Source organism: Saccopteryx bilineata, chromosome 1 (assembly GCF_036850765.1).
Source record: "Saccopteryx bilineata isolate mSacBil1 chromosome 1, mSacBil1_pri_phased_curated, whole genome shotgun sequence".
NCBI lineage: Eukaryota > Metazoa > Chordata > Mammalia > Chiroptera > Emballonuridae > Saccopteryx > Saccopteryx bilineata.
This window is the reverse complement of record NC_089490.1, coordinates 387,093,753-387,113,994: the sequence shown is the minus strand read 5'-3', so window position 1 is coordinate 387,113,994 and position 20,242 is coordinate 387,093,753. Positions and strand designations below refer to the sequence as shown.

General features: G+C 48.2%; 1 protein-coding gene across 3 annotated transcripts in view; it reads right to left on the bottom strand.

Annotated features, from left to right (window-relative positions):
* Positions 1–2,034: 2,034 nt before the first annotated feature.
* ALKBH3 (alkB homolog 3, alpha-ketoglutarate dependent dioxygenase) overlaps positions 2,035–20,242 on the bottom strand; it is a 35,442-nt gene continuing 17,234 nt past the window's right edge. For all 3 annotated transcript variants that reach the window (XM_066251319.1, XM_066251320.1, XM_066251321.1), the window contains exons 8-10: positions 18,735–18,944; positions 3,130–3,228; positions 2,035–2,355 (exon numbers count right to left, since the gene is read on the bottom strand). In XM_066251319.1, coding sequence (XP_066107416.1) covers positions 2,275–2,355; positions 3,130–3,228; positions 18,735–18,944 — 390 coding nt within the window. In that variant the 3' untranslated portion in view covers positions 2,035–2,274. The remainder of the gene's footprint in view (positions 2,356–3,129; positions 3,229–18,734; positions 18,945–20,242) is intronic.

The following is a 20,242-nucleotide window of genomic DNA, read 5'->3' as shown; positions in this document are numbered from 1 at the left end:
CGTAGGACAGTGTGGCAGGTCATTCAAGCTAAAAAAGAAGGCAGCTAAAAAACGAAACCTGCTTTTTCTCATGTGACAGCCATCATAACTGCTTCCTCTGCTTTACAGGTAATGTTGGCAAAAACAGCCACACCCCTAATTCCTAGTCAAGATCTACCACACGAAACCCCGTGGCGGGCCGGCACCGTCACTGAGCCGCTGACCTTCGCCAGGGTCTGGAACTCCTGTCTCGTCCTAAACCCTGGGCTCCTACGGGGCTGCCCATTTCAGAAGGGGCGTTATTTCAGTGGCGGGGAAGAGGCAGCCCCGGCGTCCAGGAGCAAGGAACTGAGCCTAAGGCTGCCCTCTCACATGAAGAAGCTGGTGGGGGACCGAGCTGTCTGCTGTCCAGCAGGAACTGGTCTCCCGGTGGACGGACATGGCCCTGATGAGTGGAGAGATCAGATCTGCAGCTGGTGCCCGCAGGTCCCGACCCTACATTAGGAGGGATGCTGGAAGACCCGGAGCCGTCTGCCGGATCTGGCATGTCTGGGAAGGAAGAGGCATTTCCCAGAGCCACGTGTCAAACACAGAAGCAGGGCCGGAGGAGCCGCCTCAGCCGGGCTCTGTCTGTTTTAATGGAAGGAAAGCTAGGTACTAAATAGAGGTTTTATTTTTATGGAGATTTGCACCTCCCTCACAGGAAGGCTTAGTAGGATGCTCAGATTTTATAAAGCTCTTAGGATTTCTTGGAGAAATGAGCTATAGACATGCTACAACACTATTAAAAAAAAAAGGTGAAGGGACTCCAATGCGAGGAGCCAGAGAGAGCCCGTTGGCAGGCTTGTTGGCAAGCTCGCTGAGGCAGAGCCTGGCCAGGCCGGCCTCGCATCTGAGTTCTGGGGAAGAGCCTGCTGGCCTCGGCACTTGGTCATGATCGTGGGGTCATCAATCTCACAGCGCAGAATGGAAATAAGGTTAAAAGCAAGAAGGCTCTGTAAATTTCCCCACAGGCAGCTACGGAAACTCGAACTCTCTTGCCCTACTTTCATCCATTTTCTTTCTCTCAGGGTTTCCTTATTTTGGTTTGGAATTAACCTGGCACACTGCCCCTGAGTCAAGAAGTCAAGACAACACGTGCTTTATGATGCAATAAGGGGTAGCCAACTTTGTTGTTTTGGGAACCTCAGTGACATCATGGACTAACCCTTGAATCTTGGGGACTTGTGTTATCTAAGAGAACACTGAGTCAGAAGACAGCCTTAGTCACAGGACCACTGAACTCTAACGTGAAGAGACCTATTCGGTAACTAAGTCTATTCCCTGCAGAACTGCTCCGGCTTCTCTCTGGTCTGGGTTTAAATGACTCAAGTAATTCTCCGGGGAAACTAACGTACGTGGAACAGCTGTCAGTGGCAGGGCACTTGCTGCCCTTGAGCCTGGATTTCTCATGACATCATCAAGTATCCCTCCCTCCGAGGGGACAGTTTCTCTTGTATCACAAGCAGCCCAGGTGGCTGGAAGATGCCCGGCCTAGGAACACTGCCTTCGCTCTTTATTCCCAGGCCTGAGCCTGTCCATGTGTGTCCAGGAAGGCTGACAGGTGAGGAGACCCAGTTAGATACATGCTCCCACAATACGCAGAGGAAACCCAGTTAGATACATGCTCCCACAATACGCAGAGGAGACCCAGTTAGATACATGCTCCCACAATACGCAGAGGAGACCCAGTTAGATACATGCTCCCACAATACGCAGAGGAGACTCAGATACATGCTCCCACAATACGCAGCTTTCCATTACAGCAGCAATGAGCCAAATGCTAAGGAGTCAAGGCCACCTCGACAAAGCTCTGTGAAACCACCTCTGTTTGGGTTTCGGCAGCTGTCTGCCTACGGAAGGCCCCAGGGTCTCTGACGCACGTTTTTGTATCTCCACATCATTAAAGTCACAAGGAACAAACACGTGTGGATTGACACAGAGGGAAAGGACATTCATACTTCTTCAAATGAGGCAGGGGAGGGCAGGAGAAAACTGACAATGGACAGAACCACCCAGGAGCACAGCCATAGGGGTTTATTGCACAAATAGGATTTCAAGACATGACCAGGGGTTACTGTTCCCACAGTAAACAGATCATGAACATGAGCTGCTGGCTGGCACTTAACAGGACTATGAGCTGGGAAGCCAGTCCCAAGCTCACTCCCCAAACACCAGGAGATAGCTGGACCGGCCTGTCGAAGTCTCCTCGCGGTAGAAGTCGCTCAGTCTCAGCACGCGGCTCTCATAAAGACCTCACAGCGGGTCTGGGTAGACCGTCCGAAAGGTCAGGTTTATTCTCGGCTCTCGGGAATGGTACTCTTTGGGCACTCGATGCTAAATGGAAACAGAAATGACTTTGACACACACACACACACATTTTATTTCAGAGCCACCTGAAACTTAGGAGTAACACATGTATTTCGATGTCAGCCCCCCTTCCGTGAGCAGCAGTTAAGATTTTAGAGACCTGTGGAAAACCGCCGCCTTCTCTGAACAGAGCCCATGCTGCCCCCACTGCGAGGCGCCAGCCCCCTCCCAGTGAGAGCGTGTGCTCTTGTCCAGGGGCTGCTCCCCCTCAGCCTCCTGCCATTTTCCCAAATCTCGTAGGAAAACACACGCCTGGCCGAGACCAGGGAAAGGCACGGGCCTGCCCTCTGGCTGTGTTCTCGCGTTAACGCCCATGCCTCACGTGGCCCGCCTTCAACACGGCCCTGCAGCTCCACGCGCCAGCCACGGGCCCTCTCAAGAGATTTAAATGCATTTAAATTAAAATTCACAAATTTAATTTCTAAATTAAAAAGAAATTCAGTTCTTCAGCATACTAGCTGCATTTCAAGAGACTCTGTATGTGTCTAATGGCTATGACCTGGGCTGCACAGATATGAAGTATTTCCAGCCCCGCAGAAAGTTCTATGGGACACAGCTGCTGCTTGACTGTCAGCAGAATCAAAATGCCCAGGCAATAATGTCACTTTATTGCCTCCTGCTCATTGTAAAAGCAACTCGCTTTGCACCAAGTTTACTGTGGAGCTCAGTAACTGTAAGCCAGTCGGGACGCTGCCGCTGCCTCCACAGGAGAGTGAGTCCACACGACCTGCATGTTCTCACCTGCCAGTCAGCTTGTGTAGCTCCTTCCATGATCAACAAGGTCCCGTGGTCCAAGGGTATCTTCACTCTTTCCACGTATGTGTAATCTCCATTCTCTTCCTAGAAAACAGCACAATTGTACGAAGTTTTTTGTTTGTGTGATCAAGACGCAACAGAACATGCCTCTGGTCAAAGACTCAGCAGCTGTTTGGCCGCAGGCCAGTTAGTTCACCTCTCTGTACCTGAATTTACTACCCTGTACAGTGGGGATGATGGCAGCACCTGCCACATAAAGGCTGTGTGACAATCACCTGGAGAATGGCACAAAGCAAGTCGCTGTGCTATTATTATTATTATCAGCATCCAGAATGCAGAAAAGCCCCGTCTGGCCCATAAAGGAATTAGAATTCATTTCTACAAGAACTCTTTATGTCTGCTTTATGCTGTGTTCTGCATTTTGATATATTGAGGGGAAATGGGCTTTTAAACTGGACATGATTTATGCTAATTCACTAATCGGTTAAACCTAGTCACAACTCTTCTTATAGTCCTTTGGTGTTTTGGAAATATATTCCGGTTCCTTTCCAGAATGTTTAACAGTAAGATTCTCTCAGAGAAGTGAGCTCTGGCTTGACCAGAACAGCATTGCAAACTGAGACTTGCTGTTTAGGCCTTGGAAAATGGATCACAATTCCTGAACACTCAGTACACACCTTGGAAAATGGATCACAATTCCTGAACACTCACTATACAAATCTTGGTATTTTACACTGCCACTTCCTTCCTGAGAGCTCAAAGTCAGCTCACGTCCAATACTGTAATGAGGTCCACAGCTCAGCCTGTGAAGAGCCAACAGGTGGTGTTACTCCTCCTTCACAGCCGACAGGGGTGATTACACAACTTCCTTGCTCACAGCAACAAAGCACATGGTGAGAGCTGAGACTGGGCCAGACCTGAGCTTCCTGATTTCTCCGCCTCCATTCTGCACAGATCTAGCCATTCATCTGCTTCCCTTCTGATGCACGGATTACATTTGGGTCAGTGCAGGATTGATTTCACTGCAATACTGTGTTTATGTTTATTACTGTAGGGGTGTTTCTGAGAACATAACTGTTTACAATGACTTCCTCCAGGAAAATCAAAATCAAAACAATAATGAACTTGCATAAACAGTCTAAGTTCCAGGCCCCAACCCTTGGCAATAACTTTGTAGGAAAACTCGTAATTTTTACAGGCAGAAGATTAGGAGTAATGTTTGAAATAACTTTTTTCAGGGACTGATTTTAAGTGTCTGCCACCATTTCCCTTCTAGCTGTACATATGCACCAAAGCATTTCCCTGCAATCCCTCAGCCACACAGAGAGCACTGGGAAGGCAACCCTGTCCTCAGAAAAGCAGAAGGTTGTTCTCTGAAATTAGTATTCCAGACAGAGGTGATGTGTGTGTTCTACTGGAGAGAAGGTATCGGAAGGGAGTGCACTGTCCATGAAATCAGAGCGCCCAGGCTCTGGGCCCTAGGCCATAAAGGCAGTGAGCAGACCGAGGCTCACATGGCTGCATGTGGACCTGCATCCCTCTACACAGCCAGGGAGTGCAACGGGGTCCAATCTCTCACACACAGGCTCTAGGACAGGAGAGGGAGATGAAGGAGAGAGGAAAAACACTGAACCACAACATGAAGATAGTCCTGAGATGAAGGTCTTGTAGAACATTAGAAACAATATTGGGGAGGAGAGGTGCTCAGGCCAATGGAAAAGCAGAGGTGAGCCCTGTAATTCTACCTGGAAACATGAAGCAGGAACAGCCCTCGCTGTGAAAGAGAATTCCAAATGGGAGAGGGAAATATCAGCACCGATGGAGAGCGATGTTCCGTCGGTCTACATTTCACTTACTGCTCCTAAAATCTGAACTTCCAGTATAACCATTAGTTGGACCAAAAATTAGACGAGGGTGGTGAGTCTTCACTGGGGAGGGAGCTACTCCAATCAGTCCCCAGAGGGAAGATCCACACACAGCGTACCCACCATGAGAGGTGACACCATTACTACTCTGAGGCTTGCTACTTGTTCCTTCCAACACTCCTGGCTTAGAAAGTGTATTCCTAATTTGCAAGAGCCAGAAAAAGAGGGCAAGGGATTCTACCCAGGCGACACGGAGCCCACAGATGCTTCCTTCCGAGCCCGAGAGGCAGCAGCCTGCATCGCCCCTGTGGAACTCAACCAAGACGCACGAGACTTTTCCACGCAGGACGCAGATACAGGCCACAGGATCTCGTGTGACTGCGCCAAGGCTCGGCCGATGGGCAGATAAGCACCCCGGGGGCTCAGGCAGCCCGCTCGGGAAAACACACCAACGGTCACTGAGAATTTAGGTTCAGTTACCAAAACATGGCTCTGAAACCCTTTTGATTTACTCAAGTCTTTCTTCAAAACAAAACAAAACATCCCCCTAAAAAACCAGTCGCTCAGGATAAAAATTTCCATCCCTGATCCTAGTTAAAAAAAGCTTTAGGGTCACAGGCTACAGGGTAGGTTTTACTGTTGCTGTTCTTGGTTTTCCACACTCTTGAATCAAATCTCACAACTAGACGCAAAAAGGAAAACCATGTATTTTACATTTGTGCTGATAACACTCTCCCTCCCTCTCCACCACAGCCAGTTCACTGAACGCGTAACCGTGGGTTCCGAGGAAAGGCAGGGCTTCCCGAAGTCCCACAACTTGCCTATCCAACTCAACACGAGCCATTTGGTGTCCTTTAGACAAATGCTATTTAGGAAAAAACATCTGGGTGTATTTATGTCATTACTAACCACCCAAAAGAGAGGAAAGCAAAACATTCTTCTCATTGGAAAAATAGTTTCACCTTGTATGAGACTGGGCAGATCTTTCACTCATTACTCCTTCCTTGTCCTAAAAAAGTGCCAAGGAAATTAATTACAACCAGCAGTGCTTGAAAATCGTCATTGGATAGTTTTTCTTCCTACTACAAAATTAACATAATTTACTGAAGTAAATGATGCACGTGTAATTACTCAATCAGTGTCTGCCCTCCCACTCTGGTCAACTCCACGAGGGGAGGACTGCCTTACCTGCCCTTTCAAAACATGCTCAGTGCCGACTATCACGCACTGAATGACTGAGGGAAAGCACCACGAAAATATGAAAGTTACCTTTAATGCTATCCTCCAGAATTCACACAACACATACAGGAAGAGTCAATATATACAACCGTGTACTCTCCATTTTCACATGATCCTGTGAGCATTTTTCTATGTCTTAAAAATAGATTATTTCACAAATATGACTATCTGATATTCCTTATTCTGAACACATCCTTCCTTAAATTTCCGAAATATTTTCCGACCACCTGTTTAGGTTAGATGCTGTGCTGGTGGCAGGGAGCAGCAATAAGGTATACGTGTTTAGAGATCGAGATCTTAACACACAAGTACTACCAAAGAAATAGAAAAAGAAAACAAAAGCTATTGCACATAGATCCTGAGTCAATTTCTAGGATATATTCTTAAAAACGGAATGACTAGGTCCAAGGGCACAAACTTGAAGGCACTCGGTTATACTCCCTGGCTGCCTTCTTTAGAAGGCTGCGGCAATGAAGGACTCCATCAGGAAAATACGCCAGACCTTCAGTATTGGCCACATCACCATTACTGAACATTATCAACTGAGTGTTGAAGAAAATTTAGAGAGAAATGGCAACTTACTCTTCAAAGAGAGTTCTTCATTAATAACGGAGTTCAACAACTTGCCACATGCCTGTCTGCTGTTTGCATTTGTCCTGTTGCGAACTCTTCTCATGCTTTTTGCCTACTGTTCTACGAGGCGGTACACTTCTCTTACTGACCTGTACCCAGATAGGAAGATTCTCTGCTTTGCCTGCGTACTTTCTCATTTTCTGTGTGCCTTCTGTGTTTATGATATTTAACGAAGAGTAGCCCCAGAAGTTTTTGAGGCTACTCTACTGACCTTTCCTTGGCTCTCCTCCATGGTTTTTATGCTTAGAAAGTCTCTCTCCATCCCGAGGAAAGTTAAATATACAACTGCATTTCCTTCTAGTTGAAAAAAAAAGTTTACCTTTTTAGATTTAACTCTTTAACCTACCTGGAGATGAGTTTTGGGGTTTTTTTTTGTTTTCAGGCTTCTGTTTATCACCATTTCCAGATACTTAAACCCAGGAACCTGTGGGACTTCCGGACAGGATGCCCACGGTGTGTGCTCAGGTGGCCAGCATGCCGGGAACTGCTCTTCCTCCCTGCAGTCCCCCAGGGAGGGCCATCGTCCCTCTTTCTCAAGCCAAGGGAGCTGGAGGGGAAGTGCGTTTCTAAGGCAAAAGGCTGGAAGGAGGCAGGCAGGGCGCGAGCTTGAACTTCTATTTGCCTGGCTCTAGCGCCTGTATACTTTCCACTCTGCTGTGCTCTCCACAGTGATCTCTATTCCTTCCAAAGCCTGCATACTCCCTGTCCTAAGTATACGGCACCCTGACTGCACTGTAAGGGTCACAAGCACTGGCAAGTAGCACCCTGGGGTGCAGGCTGAGTGCATCACAGTGGGCTGGGCCGTGGCAGCCAGCAGGCACAGGGCCTGCATGCAGGGGCCGCTGCTCTGCAGCTCCAGCTCCCTGCCCCCAATGTGCCGGACCTAGGTTTCCAGAGAAGCAGATAATTGGAATTTTATATAAAAGCTTCTGAGTTATTAGTTTTGGCAATTAATTCCGTTTCTTTAAAAACACTGGGTAGTTTAAACAGAACGAGTCTGAGGACCGGATTCAGCCTCCGCGGTGCCCAGCTGCGCTGCCGACAGACCTGCCATCCGACCCCTCCTTTCATGCCATGTCCCGTCCTCCTGTGTCTTGTCATCCCATCTGGCCTATAAGCCCCGAGGAAGACCCGTCATTTGTGTGCCCCTTGGCCATCCCACACGGTGGGGCCTGACCAGAAAGCTCAGGACACGCACGCTACTTCATCCTGAATCATATTCTCAACCTCAGTGCCCCAGCTCAATCAAAAAGGCTGTTGAAAGCAAAATATACTTCTAAATGAATGAGTTCAGTCAACAAGGAGATATCTGGTTTTTCACATTATCTCTGATCCCACAGATGAGCTACTTGTCTAAAAAACTTTCCATCTTTTTACTACAAAGACGATTTTAAAAACAAAACACAAAGGAGCAGAGCAAAAGCCTGCTAGTCTTTGCCCACACTCACAGGAAGCTCCTAGCATGTGGCGACTATGATTAGTTTCCGCACGGAGGCAACGGAGGAAGGCTCCCAGGCCGGCCCTTGCGGCCTGGGGGGGACTTAGCTAATGAGAAGGTGGGGAGCAAGCCTCGGGAGCAAAGAGAGCATTCAGCAGAACGGTGCAATCACACAGAACAAGGAGAGACCACGGCCCGCTGAACAAAGATTACGTGGAGATTTGACAGTCTGGCTCAGGAGACCACATTTTATCCTTTGGTCCAAGAGGAGCAAATAAAAACTTCTGATTTGAAAAACAAAGTGATGAAAACAGTGAGCTCAACCTCAGCTCTCTGCTCCTCTTTCTCTATTCCCTTGCCCTGAAGGATAATGCTTTACATATTATCTATGTTATTAGTTTCAATATAATTCAGCAAACTTTTTCCTGAGCCACGGTGGCCAGGCAAGTGATTGAACACTTCCTCAGTCTTCTCATCGGTACAGTGGGGATAAAGAACAGCAGCACCAACCTCCTAAGGTCACTGGAGGGCTGTGTGTAAAGGACTTGGGACAGGACAGGCACAGAGTCAGCACTACACACCTGTTATGTACCATTATCATTTACTATGGCTGTTATTCTGACAGTTCCCAAATGACGTCTCCAGCACGGGCCTGTCATCTGACCCCCAGACGTAGCCAGTGGCCTACTTTACATTTGGAAGTCTCAACCATCTCAGACCTCGAATGCAGAAGAAGGAACTCTTGATTCTCCCTACAAATCCCCCTTCAATAAGGCCAAACTCAAATGCAAAAATCCCTGCTCCTCCATCTGTCTAAATAGCACCTACTCCACTGACTGTTCAAGCCAGAAACCTGGGAGTCACTCCTGATTATTAGCCTCACCTCCAAGTTACTACTGGCAAGTTCCGTTGGTTCTCCCTCAAAAACATACCACAAATGCATTCAGTTCTCTTCAACCCCACTGCCACCATCTCAGGCCAAACCAGCAGTCCCCGCCTGAGGCTGCCAGAACCATCTTCCATCTACCTCCCTACTCCTGCCTCTCCCACACCGGTCTTCACACAGCAGCCAGAGTGACCTTTTCAAATGGAAACCAGATTGTGTCACAATCTCATTTATTCCCATTGCACTTAGAATAAAATCCAAACTCAGGGCTCAGAATAATTCTCTCTCTGTTCCTTTGCCGATTGTCTAGCTCCTGCGACTCCCATGGGGGCAGGGCTCATGTTTGTCATGTTCACGGCTGTAGCTGCACAGCTGAGCACAGTCCTCATGCACAGTAGATAATTAATATTTGGGGGGGAGGAGCAAGAATATGAACTGTTCCTGGAAATATCTGGCATCTGGGTGTAAGACAAAACCGAGGGAGAAGATTGGAATTGAGAACATCAGGGAGGAAAAGGGTCGTTTTTAGCACTTCAGACATGTGACATAAAGACCCTGGGATAAGGAAGGTCACTGTCAGAGGCATGAGTTCTTCAGACATTCCAAGAGAAGATTTGGGAGTTGAAACACGTAAAGTAAGAGAACAGTTAAGAACTGAAAATAACTTCTGTTTTTAACCTGACCAAGAGAACAGTGAGTTCATAAACAGAAATGGGCTTACCAGCAGTGGAATTACTGTTTTTCTGAGCACAATAACTTGATTTTACAATTTCAGGTCAGAAGTTACAAGTGCTGTTACAAGTAGAAATGTCTCAGGAACATGCAGAAAATGATGACAGGAACTTGCAAAAAAGTCAAAGCTGGAGGTAGGAGAGTGGACCTCATCTCACCGAAGAAGGAATGGCTGCAGCCACGTGAACAAATGAGGTCTCATTTAATTATTTAATCATAGCACACACACAAGCACACATACACACACACACATGCTGCTAAATGCTGGGGACAGAATAAGACAGAAACAGATCTTGGCCATTTGGGTTTACAATCTATATGCCAGTTTATAATTTCCTAAAAAATAATGTACACCTAGGTAACAGAATCAAAGATAATCTTGAATATCCATATTTAAGGAGTTGAAGGCAAAAGAAAAATCCTCAGAGGAGGCAGAGAAGGGGTAATGAGAATAGCAAAAATAAGGTAAGTGTTTTAGAAGCCAAAAGGAGAAAGAAAAAGGAGCTAATGGATGGTTGAGTTTGAAGCAGAGAGGTGATGGGTACTGGTGACTAATATTACCAGGAAGAAGGGAACAATGACTGAGAAAAGGCCAATGCATTTGCTCTTTAGGTCAATGGTGTCAGTATATGAGCAGAGTGGTGAGGATAAGAGGGAGGTAAGTCGTGTGAGGAATGGGGAACTGCAGATATAGACAACTTATTCCAGAATTTGTGCTTTAAAAGCAAGGTGTTACTTAGAATGTCTTCAGGGTCAAGCAAAGGGTTTCCTTAGATGGTAACTGGTATAATAGGGACCTCCCTAGCTCTGTGGCCCAGAAGTCAGGTGTATGGGGGGGGTGCTTGAGAAGTATGGTCAAGGTTTTCCTGCAGACTAAGATGCTCCAGAACCTAAGTGTTGGCCTGGCTACAGCTCCTTAACCTGCTCTTCACTTGTCCTGGCTCCCAACTTGTGACTATGCCCAAAATGCCTCCGTTAAATAATTTTTTAGTTTCCCCTCCCAAAAACCGTGGTGCTGCCTTGACCTTGAGCACCTGGCTGGCTTCTAGACCGCTTCATGGACCGCCTAAGCCTGGAGCTGGACTGGGACTGCGGAGTTGTCCCTACAGCACCAGTCCAAGAACATAGCTGGACATCGTGTCCAGAGCAGCTGGATGCCTTGTCCACAGTGGTAATGGACTTTAAAGATCTGACATACAAACATATTAGTATGGAAATTATGGAAAGACAATAGATATAGAGCTAGGACCCTACAAAGTCATCTCTACAACTGTTTTTGCTGACTCAGACCACACTTTAAATGACATCCTCAGCATCGATCTGAAATACATTACTTTAAAAACAGAAGCAGCTGTTTCTGAAATAAGATCTGCAAAGGGATGAGGCTAGCTGAAAAAGCATAGATTTGAAATCACTGAGGTTATCTGTTCAAAATGGTTTTAAACTCACTTGCCAAAACAACTCTTTGCTGCTTTTTGGCCCTGACTGGGCATGGAGGCTTCTGGTGAGGGAGGAAGAGCACTAGGCACAGGGACTGGCACAGGCCGCCGCCCCACGCCCGCATGCCCAGTGACCTCACAGCTCAGCATGCTCGCCGAAGAGGGCTGGCCAGTCGGACAGTGGCTCCCTGCAGCAGAGGCCCTCCCTGCGGGCATGGAAAGCCTAGTGCTGCGGACAGACCGGTATGGGATGCCCACCCTTCCGTCGGGACTGGACATGTTAAAGGCAAATGCAGTTTGGGGCGACCTACCTGCTGACAGTGTTTGCTGGTCCATTTGTTGTTGACATGGTACTGAGGGGAGGACAGGAATGAGAAGGTACAGAATTTAAGCAAAACCCAACTCACTGTCATTGTCATTTCGGCTACCCTAAAAGTGCTTCAGAAATCAGAAGAGTTCGTGTGATGAAGAGTCTATTGTTGGTAATATAGTATTTCCAAGAAACACAACTTAATGGAGCTGTTATCTCAAGAGAGCCTTCACCTAAGATGATGGCAAAGAAACAAATGCTCTCCTTTCTCTAAGAGTTTCTGAGAAAAAATCCCACCATTCCTGACATCCAGCAGATCCTAGTCACCAGCAAGAGCGCACACTTCTCCAGTCACCTGTCACTAGTGGAACACCCCAAGCCATTCCGGGACACAGCCTGACCAGACAGCACCCCCCCACTCTCTCTTCCAGGTACCCTTCCACTGTCTTTTGAAATTCCCACTGGGTAACAAGCTAATGCCCCTAAATCCTCTCAACCTCATGTGCTCCGAAAGTTCCCTCTATATTTCCTCGTCCTAGCTGAAACCTAGCTACCCCCAGATTTCAAATTCCCTGAAAGTTCACACGTGGAAGGTGATCCCGTCTCTCCCAGCCAGCCGAGCCTAGAAACAAGTGATCCGCCTCCTGAACTCTCAGACCCTTACTCCCAGGCCCCTTTAACCCTGCTCCTCTGCGCCCCGCCCGCCTCTCTGCTCTCAGACCCTTACTCCCAGGCCCCTTTAACCCTGCTCCTCTGCGCCCCGCCTGCCTCTCTACTCTGCGCTGTCCCACGTATGTTCTCGCTACAGCACCTCCTAACTGGTCTGCTGGCTTCTCCTCGGCTCCTTTCCGGTCCAGGCTCCACACGGCAGCAACAGACCCTGTACAATTACCAATCAGAGCATGTTGCTCTTCTGCTTAATGCATATCAGTGCTTCCTGATGTGCTTGGAAGTCACTCCTTCCTGAGGCTCCAGTCTCTGCCTGGCCTGGCCTGGCCCCTCGCCCCATCTCGTCGCCTGCTCCTCTCCTCCCTTCCCGCCAGGGTAGGCACCCCTCCTCTTCTTCAAACTCATAGCTCTTTCCTGCCTCAGCTAAGCAGTCATTCACCATGAAAATCTGACTTGCGAAAGATGAGAACCAACAGAAGGCTTAGGGTTAATTCTTACGAGTAGATAAAATGGGAGAAAAAAACCCCTCTATTGGGACAAGGTCTAAAAAAGTCAAGTTTGTAAGCAGATCCCACACCCAATCACAATAAACACGACAAATCACTCTGGAAAAGGTGTTCTCCTAAGACTAAAAGTACTGCTACCGGCTGTCCAAACTGGAGGGCTCTCTGCAGAAACCAGGTGCGCCCAGTGGCAGCCAGAGCATGGATCCCGGCCTGGGATCAGGCCCCAAGGAAGCAAATGATGCTTCCAGCTCCCAAAGGGTGTTAAGTCTGAAGGTACCTCAAGGCCTATCGGGACCATCCGCTTAAACAGGCACGCATGCACTTACCCACTCACTCATACTCCCCAACCCATTTATAAATGACCGCAGAGACAGGAGCTCGAAAACTCAGCCCCTTCCTGACGCAAAGGCCGCTCTACCGCTCCAGGCCTCCCTCTCCTCTCAGGCGAGGGAGCCGCGCAGGTCAGCATCACTGCTCTTCACGTCCTTTGTCAGTCCCACGTCTACAAAGTCCACATGGCACCTGCCATTTAGAACAGCCTCAGAATTCACTGTGCCTTTCTCGGGAAGATTCTTCTATTACTCCCATCAAGCAGCTACCAATTGTCACCCCATTTACAGAAAGGGAGGAAGGAGAAATGAGGCAGGTAAGTGCCTTCTACCAACATCGGCGACAGAAACAGGAAACAAAATTTGATTTTCCAAATTTCATTAGGGAATATATTAAAGACGATGGTTATCAATGATTTCTTTCAAATTTCTTGTAATTTCTCAGGGCAGAATCTGAAATCGGGATGGATGCCTGGAACAGCAGCGGTGGAGGGGGCTGGCTGGGGGGGCCACTACTCCATTAAATACTGCTCTCGGTTTATGCAGTTTTCAAATTGAAGCTAGTCAATATTGTATTATTTTGGACTTCAATATCCTCATTTCTTCTGAAGTACTGGAAAAATGTCAGTATTTATGATCCAACTGACCTTTTTATACGACACTCTTCCCAGTAGCGTGTATAAAAACAAACAGCCAAGAGGCATAAGGAACTGCAATTCACTGGGCGCTGGCTACTGTGACGAGTGGTTTTGCAGCCACCTCCGTGAGGTGACAGCCGTCCTGGTGACATGAGCAGGGTTCCTGTCCTTCAGAAGGTGCCAGAGGGAGGAGTGGTTAGAGAAATGCCTAACTTGCCTCAACTCAGTCACCCTGACATAGAGAGAAGCCCCTTGCCTTCGGAACCCAGCCAGTGGAAGACAAAACTTACCCATGAGTAATCTGCTAGAAAAACAAGGCTTTCGGCATCTAAATCTCCAGTGCATCACAAACTTCCTGCTATTATCTAATAACCCCCCCCAACTCAGCCATCACGGTTTCCATGGTAACTGACAGAGAAATAGCAGCCTGCCAAATGGCTTTTATAGTTCCTCTCCAGCTTGTTTTCAGTGTAGAATTAAGGCTAGCCGGGAGGAACCAGACTCATCTTTACAGCAGGGACATGATGCAGTCTACAAAGAACAACTGCGTTCGGGACGAGGAGTGCAGAGAAACTCAGCTCGGTAGAATCAAAAAAGGTTTTGGTTTCGAAAAAATGTCTCCTTAGGTATATCTGGTAAGCTTTACTTTTATCTTAAGACTGTATGGCCTGACATTGGCCAGAAGACAGACATGGTGCTATTCACTCCAGCCTTAAACTGAATTAACAGAAGAAGGGGAGGGGTGATGGAAGAGCGAGATCAGGCAAGTCTGCGATGCCCCCAAGCGGTGTACTACCCTCAGAGGGAACATAACTTCCTCTCCAATCAGGAGTGAGCCGGTGGCAGACTTGGACACAGGACAGTGAACAAGGACTGGCCTCTAGGAGGAGGGAAATGTTGCAGCCCGGGCCGATGCAGGCACGACGCCAGCCGAGCCCACAGCGTGACTCAGAGGGGCAGGGCTGCTGCAGGGAACAAAGCCCTCCTTACCCGCAGCACAGGGAGAAACTGTGAGGGACGCCGCGTGTGGCACTGGGGCAGCTTTCAGAGGCTCCGCAGCCAAAGACCTGCTTCAGGGGCCAGACCAAAGCAAACAGCTGGGCTGCAGGGGTGGAGGAGGGGGAGTGTAAGAAGGAAAGAAAGACTAGTTCTCTTTGAAAGTGCCCCAAACAGATGCTTTTCTGTCTCAAACCTGTACTATTTAAATGAAGTGCAGGAAATCTCAGGATTCTCTGTCAGTTTCAGGTGAGAAACTGACTGAAGTCAGATACTAGCCTCTCTTCTGATAGGTTGGAACTAGCTGCACTTTGAAAGAGATTCCCCCGACAACCTCTAGCACACTCTGAATGTCTTGGTGACAGATAGGAAAATTACAATCTCAAGCGGCATACCGAGGTAAGTGCCTAAGAGTTACAGAAAGTCAGACTACAAATTCCACAAAGATGAACCAAATTTAGGCTTTTTACTTTACGTTTTAGCTTGGGTTGTATGCATCATGAGTCATGTTCTCAGCAGTGTCGCTGCAGATTAGAAATAAAGGTAGACAAGGCCTTGCACTGACCATTCCTCTCAGTCCTGCAGAAAGGGCCCACTGTGAGAAGATGAAGACGGTGTACCCAGGTCCAGGCCCAAGGCTGCGGCTCAAACACAGACTTCTGCACTCCGGTTTAGCCAGAGCGGCAGGGCCCCGGGTCTCTGTCTGTTAAGGAAACTTAAAGGTGTCTTTCAAAATGTTTAAAATTAGGTCCCCCATTACCCAAAAATGGGACTTATAGGTTCTGGGGGGAAATTTTCATTTTTAAACTCTCTTCACATATGCATGATTATAATTCAGATATATTAACATTTAATATCCCCATCTTAAACAAAAGCCAGGACTGAAGGAATATATTCACAATTGTATCAAATTCAATCACAGGTCAGACTATGTAGGAAGCCAAAACTTATTTGAGTCAATACTTGAGGTACTGACACATTTATGTTTCCTCAGCCAACACTGTTTCAAGATCTGACAAATTCTCTTATTAGATCTGCATTTTTATCAAATCAGCTACTATAGTTATAGTGCAGATTCCCTTGCTCCTGGCAGACATTTAAAGGGACTTCAGCCCATTTTCAGTGTTTCATGGCCTGTGCTTTCGTGCATGTTCATCGAAGTAGACTCAAGAAGCTTTGAGAAGATCAACTTCTGTATGACCAGTCTCCTTCTCAAACAGAGACTTCGTTCCAAGTGGCTCTCCTGAGAAGCAATGCCATGTGACAGTTCTATTGAATAGTCCCCATTCATACATTAACCTGTAACATAATTGGAGGATATCACCAAGAAACAGCTCTTGGTCACCAGGAGGGTCTTCTATCAGTAAGTGAAGACCTTCTGCTTCCTGGAGGCGAAAGGAATGGCGGTCTTCTGGGCACCAGAACACTGTTAACGCTTAACACTAGTCGGAAACTGCTTTGCAGTAAAACTAATCATCCAGGAAGCATGCTTTGGGAATTCTTAAACTTCAATCAATAAATAGGCCAAAAATGTTTTTTAAAAGGAGGTCGTGGTAACTGTAGGTGTACAAAGAAACAGTAACTGATGTACAGATACTTGGCAATGAAGAAAACAATTGTGAAGAACTAGAGTCTAGGACTACAGTGAAGATTATACTGGACACACTACAGCTTCTCTGCCGACCAGGATGGAAGGACGACGCCAGGAGGCAGAACAGCACCAGCGTGCGCCAGACCACGAGCTCCCACAGGGGCCGACAGCAGCATCGGACGCACTGTTGCAGCTTCAGCTCCCAGGACCACACCTAGCAAATAGCTGGTGCTCCACATGTCTGGCTTGAGAAGACGATGTGAATTGAAAAATGAGACATGGTGTTTCTCTGTGATTCACACAACAGGAGTCTTTCTAACGGCAGGCCAACTTCCCCACATGCGTGAACCTGGGATTTAACCAGACTTAAGGGGAGCACGGTGAGGGTAGGGCAGACTGCTTCTCGAGGGCCGTTCCCTGGCCTGGGGAAGGCTGACTGCCAAGGACACTGCAAAGGCTGCTCAAGGTGCGCAGGGAGCAGCTTCACTCAGTAACTCAACAGTCAGTGACAATCCCCTGCTAAACAGCTCAAAGTTTCTACGTAAACAAAGCAAAGAAAACCTAAATTAATGGAAAGTGTACCAATGAACAGTGCTAAATAGCATAAATGCCAAATAACACATCAGGCTTCAAAATACTGTGCTTGGAAACTCAAATGCATGTCAGGAAAACAGTTCAGTCCATTAAGTGCATACTCAGAGAAGTGTATCTGATGAAGAACAGACATGAGACTGCCTCTCTAATAATAATTATGAGGTCTGGATTAAGTCATAGTCAGGACATAGCCCTGCAGTCCTATACTGACTGGGTCTCGTTTAATGTTATAAAATGAATGATTGGGAACCTGGTTAGAAAAAGGCACAAACTCTGGAAATAATATAATTTGGTAGAGATTTGCTCTTTTTTTTTTTTTTTTTTGTATTTTTCTGAAGCTGGAAACGGAGAGACAGTCAGACAGACTCCCACATGCGCCCGACCGGGATCCACCCGGCACGCCCACCAGGGGGCGACGCTCTGCCCCTCCAGGGCGTCACTCTGCCAAGACCAGAGCCACTCTAGTGCCTGGGGCAGAGGCCAAGGAGCCATCCCCAGCGCCTGGGCCATCTTTGCTCCAATGGAGCCTTGGCTGCGGGAGGGGAAGAGAGAGACAGAGAGGAAGGAGAGGGGGAGGTGGAGAAGCAAATGGGCGCTTCTCCTATGTGCCCTGGCCGGGAATTGAACCCAGGTCCCCCGCACGCCAGGCCGATGCTCTACACTGAGCCAACCGGCCAGGGCCGAGATTTGCTCTTTTCTTAGAGTTCCTACTCTCTTTCTATCTACTGGAGTCATAAGGTTCTATACTTTTTGATTTGAAAAATGTCATGTGGTGTATGTAAGAGCTGGCAAGGAAGAGTGAAGTTATTACAGTCAGTTTAGTCTCTGCCTCTCTTGGACAGACCACGTCTGGTAATCTGGTTCGAGTCTCCTCTCTGAAAGAATCAGACCCACCAGCATCTCAGAAGACAGAAGGCCACAAAGCTGCGTGACGCGCTGTCACGGGGGCGGCAGCCGTGCCATGAAGAACGTGTGCTTCGCTGTTCTTCCTCGAGCCTCTTTCCTGTCCCTTCTTCCCCCACTAGCCTAAGCCATCTCTTTCAAAGTGCTCCTGTACGGCCTTCATTATCATTGTAATTATCTGAATAACTAGGAATATCTGTCTGCATGAGGACAGGGACTGCGTCCGTCCTGTCCAGCAGTGGCAATGAGCCCCCAGCAGCTGGCACGTGGCAGGCAGGGTCTGTTGATGAGGAAATGACTGAATGGGCACTCTGGAAGTCAAAAGTTAACCATGGGGTAAGCATCATGTCAAAATGTTTCATCAACAAATCACATACCCTCGAAATCTCAAACTCGGAGCTCTCCTCTGGTCACAGAGTAACAGGAAGCAGGAAGAACATTAAAAAAAAAAGGAAGCCTGACCAGGCGGTGGCGCAGTGGATAGAGCGTTGGACTGGGATGCTGAGGACCCAGGTTCGAGACCCTGAGGTTGCCAGCTTGAGCGCAGGCTCATCTAGTTTGAGCAAAAGCTCACCAGCTTGGACCCCAGGTCGCTGGCTCGAGCAAGGGGTTACTCAGTCTGCTGAAGGCCCGTGGTCAAGGCACATATGAGAGAGCAATCAATGAACAACTAAGGTGTCACGATGCGCAACGAAAATCTAATGATTAATGCTTCTCATCTCTCCGTTCCTGTCTGTCTGTCCCTATTTATCCCTCTCTCTGACTCTCTCTCTGTCTCTGTAAAAAAAAGAAGAAGAAGAAAAAGAAAAGAAGACTACTCACTGGTGGAGGCTGCTTCCTCATCTCAAAAGTGCGTGTGGCACCGAAACTGAGCGAAGCGATGACGGGGCACCTCCCCAGCGAGGGCTCGTCGTCGCTATGCCAGTCCACACTGTCCTTCTCGTGTCGGTAAAGGTTGCAGAGCAAGGAGTTGAAGGTGTGGCCGGTGTTCTCCTCAATGCGGCTCTTCAGTGTGCGCAGCACAGGGTGCCACTGCACTCAGCGGGCCAGGAAAACGGGCAGAGACACAGGTGGAAAACAGAAACAAAGTGCAAAATCAGTCATATTAGAAAGAGAAGTGGCCCTGGCCGGATGGCTCAGTAGTAGAGCGTCAGCCTGGCGTGCAGAAGTCCCGGGTTCGATTCCCGGCCAGGGCACACAGGAGAAGCGCCCATCTGCTTCTCCACCCCTCCCCCTCTCCTTCCTCTCTGTCTCTCTCTTCCCCTCCCGCAGCCGAGGCTCCACTGGAGCAAAGATGGCCCGGGCGCTGAGGACAGCTCTATGGCCTCTACCCCAGGCGCTAGAATGCCTCTGGTCGCAACAGAACAACGCCCCAGATGGGCAGAGCATCGCCCCCTGGTGGGCATGCCGGGTGGATCCCGGTCGGGCGCATGTGTGAGTCTGTCAGACTGCCTCCCGTTTCCAACTTCAGAAAAATACAAAAAAAAAAAAAGAAAAGAAACAGAAGCAAGAAATAAGCAAACCACTCGGATGCAATAAACAGAAACCAGAAGAGTAGTTTAATTCCGCCCATTATTTCTGTTTTGAAAGAAGCTGACCCCTGCAATTTTATTAAGGTACTAAATTTAGTGTAACAATGTAGTGGGGACCAGGCCTGTCTACCCATCTCATGCTTTCCATGTTAAATATGTGACCCTCAAAAGAAGCAACTGTCACCATCTTTGGGGCTGTCACCATGGTAAGTCACTAAGGTGGTAAGCAGAGCAGTGAGTGTGGTTTACCACCAGCACTGGCGGGTTGTCGGGCAGTTAGCAAACACAGACTAAAGTCAAGGCGTAAAACAACTTCCTTGCTGGGTGGCCTTCTGTTCATTCTATTCCTATTTCATTGTGAATGGCAGAATTGCTTTAAAAAAAAGATATTTAAGGCCCTAGCCGGTTGGCTCAGTGGTAGAGCGTCGGCCTGGTGTGCAGGAGTCCCGGGTTCGATTCCCGGCCAGGGCACACAGGAGAAGCGCCCATCTGCTTCTCCACCCCTCCCCCTCTCCTTCCTCTCTGTCTCTCTCTTCCCCTCCTGCAGCCAAGGCTCCATTGGAGCAAAGCTGGCCCGGGCACTGAGGATGGCTCTGTGGCCTCTGCCTCAGGTGCTAGAATGGCTCTGGTCGCAACAGAGCGACGCCCCAGATGGGCAGAGCATCGCCCCCTGGTTGGCATGCCGGGTGGATCCCGGTCGGGCGCATGTGGGAGTCTGTCTGACTGCCTCCCCGTTTCCAACTTCAGAAAAAAAATTTAAAAAAAAAAAAAGATATTTAATACTTCTAGACTGGGTAG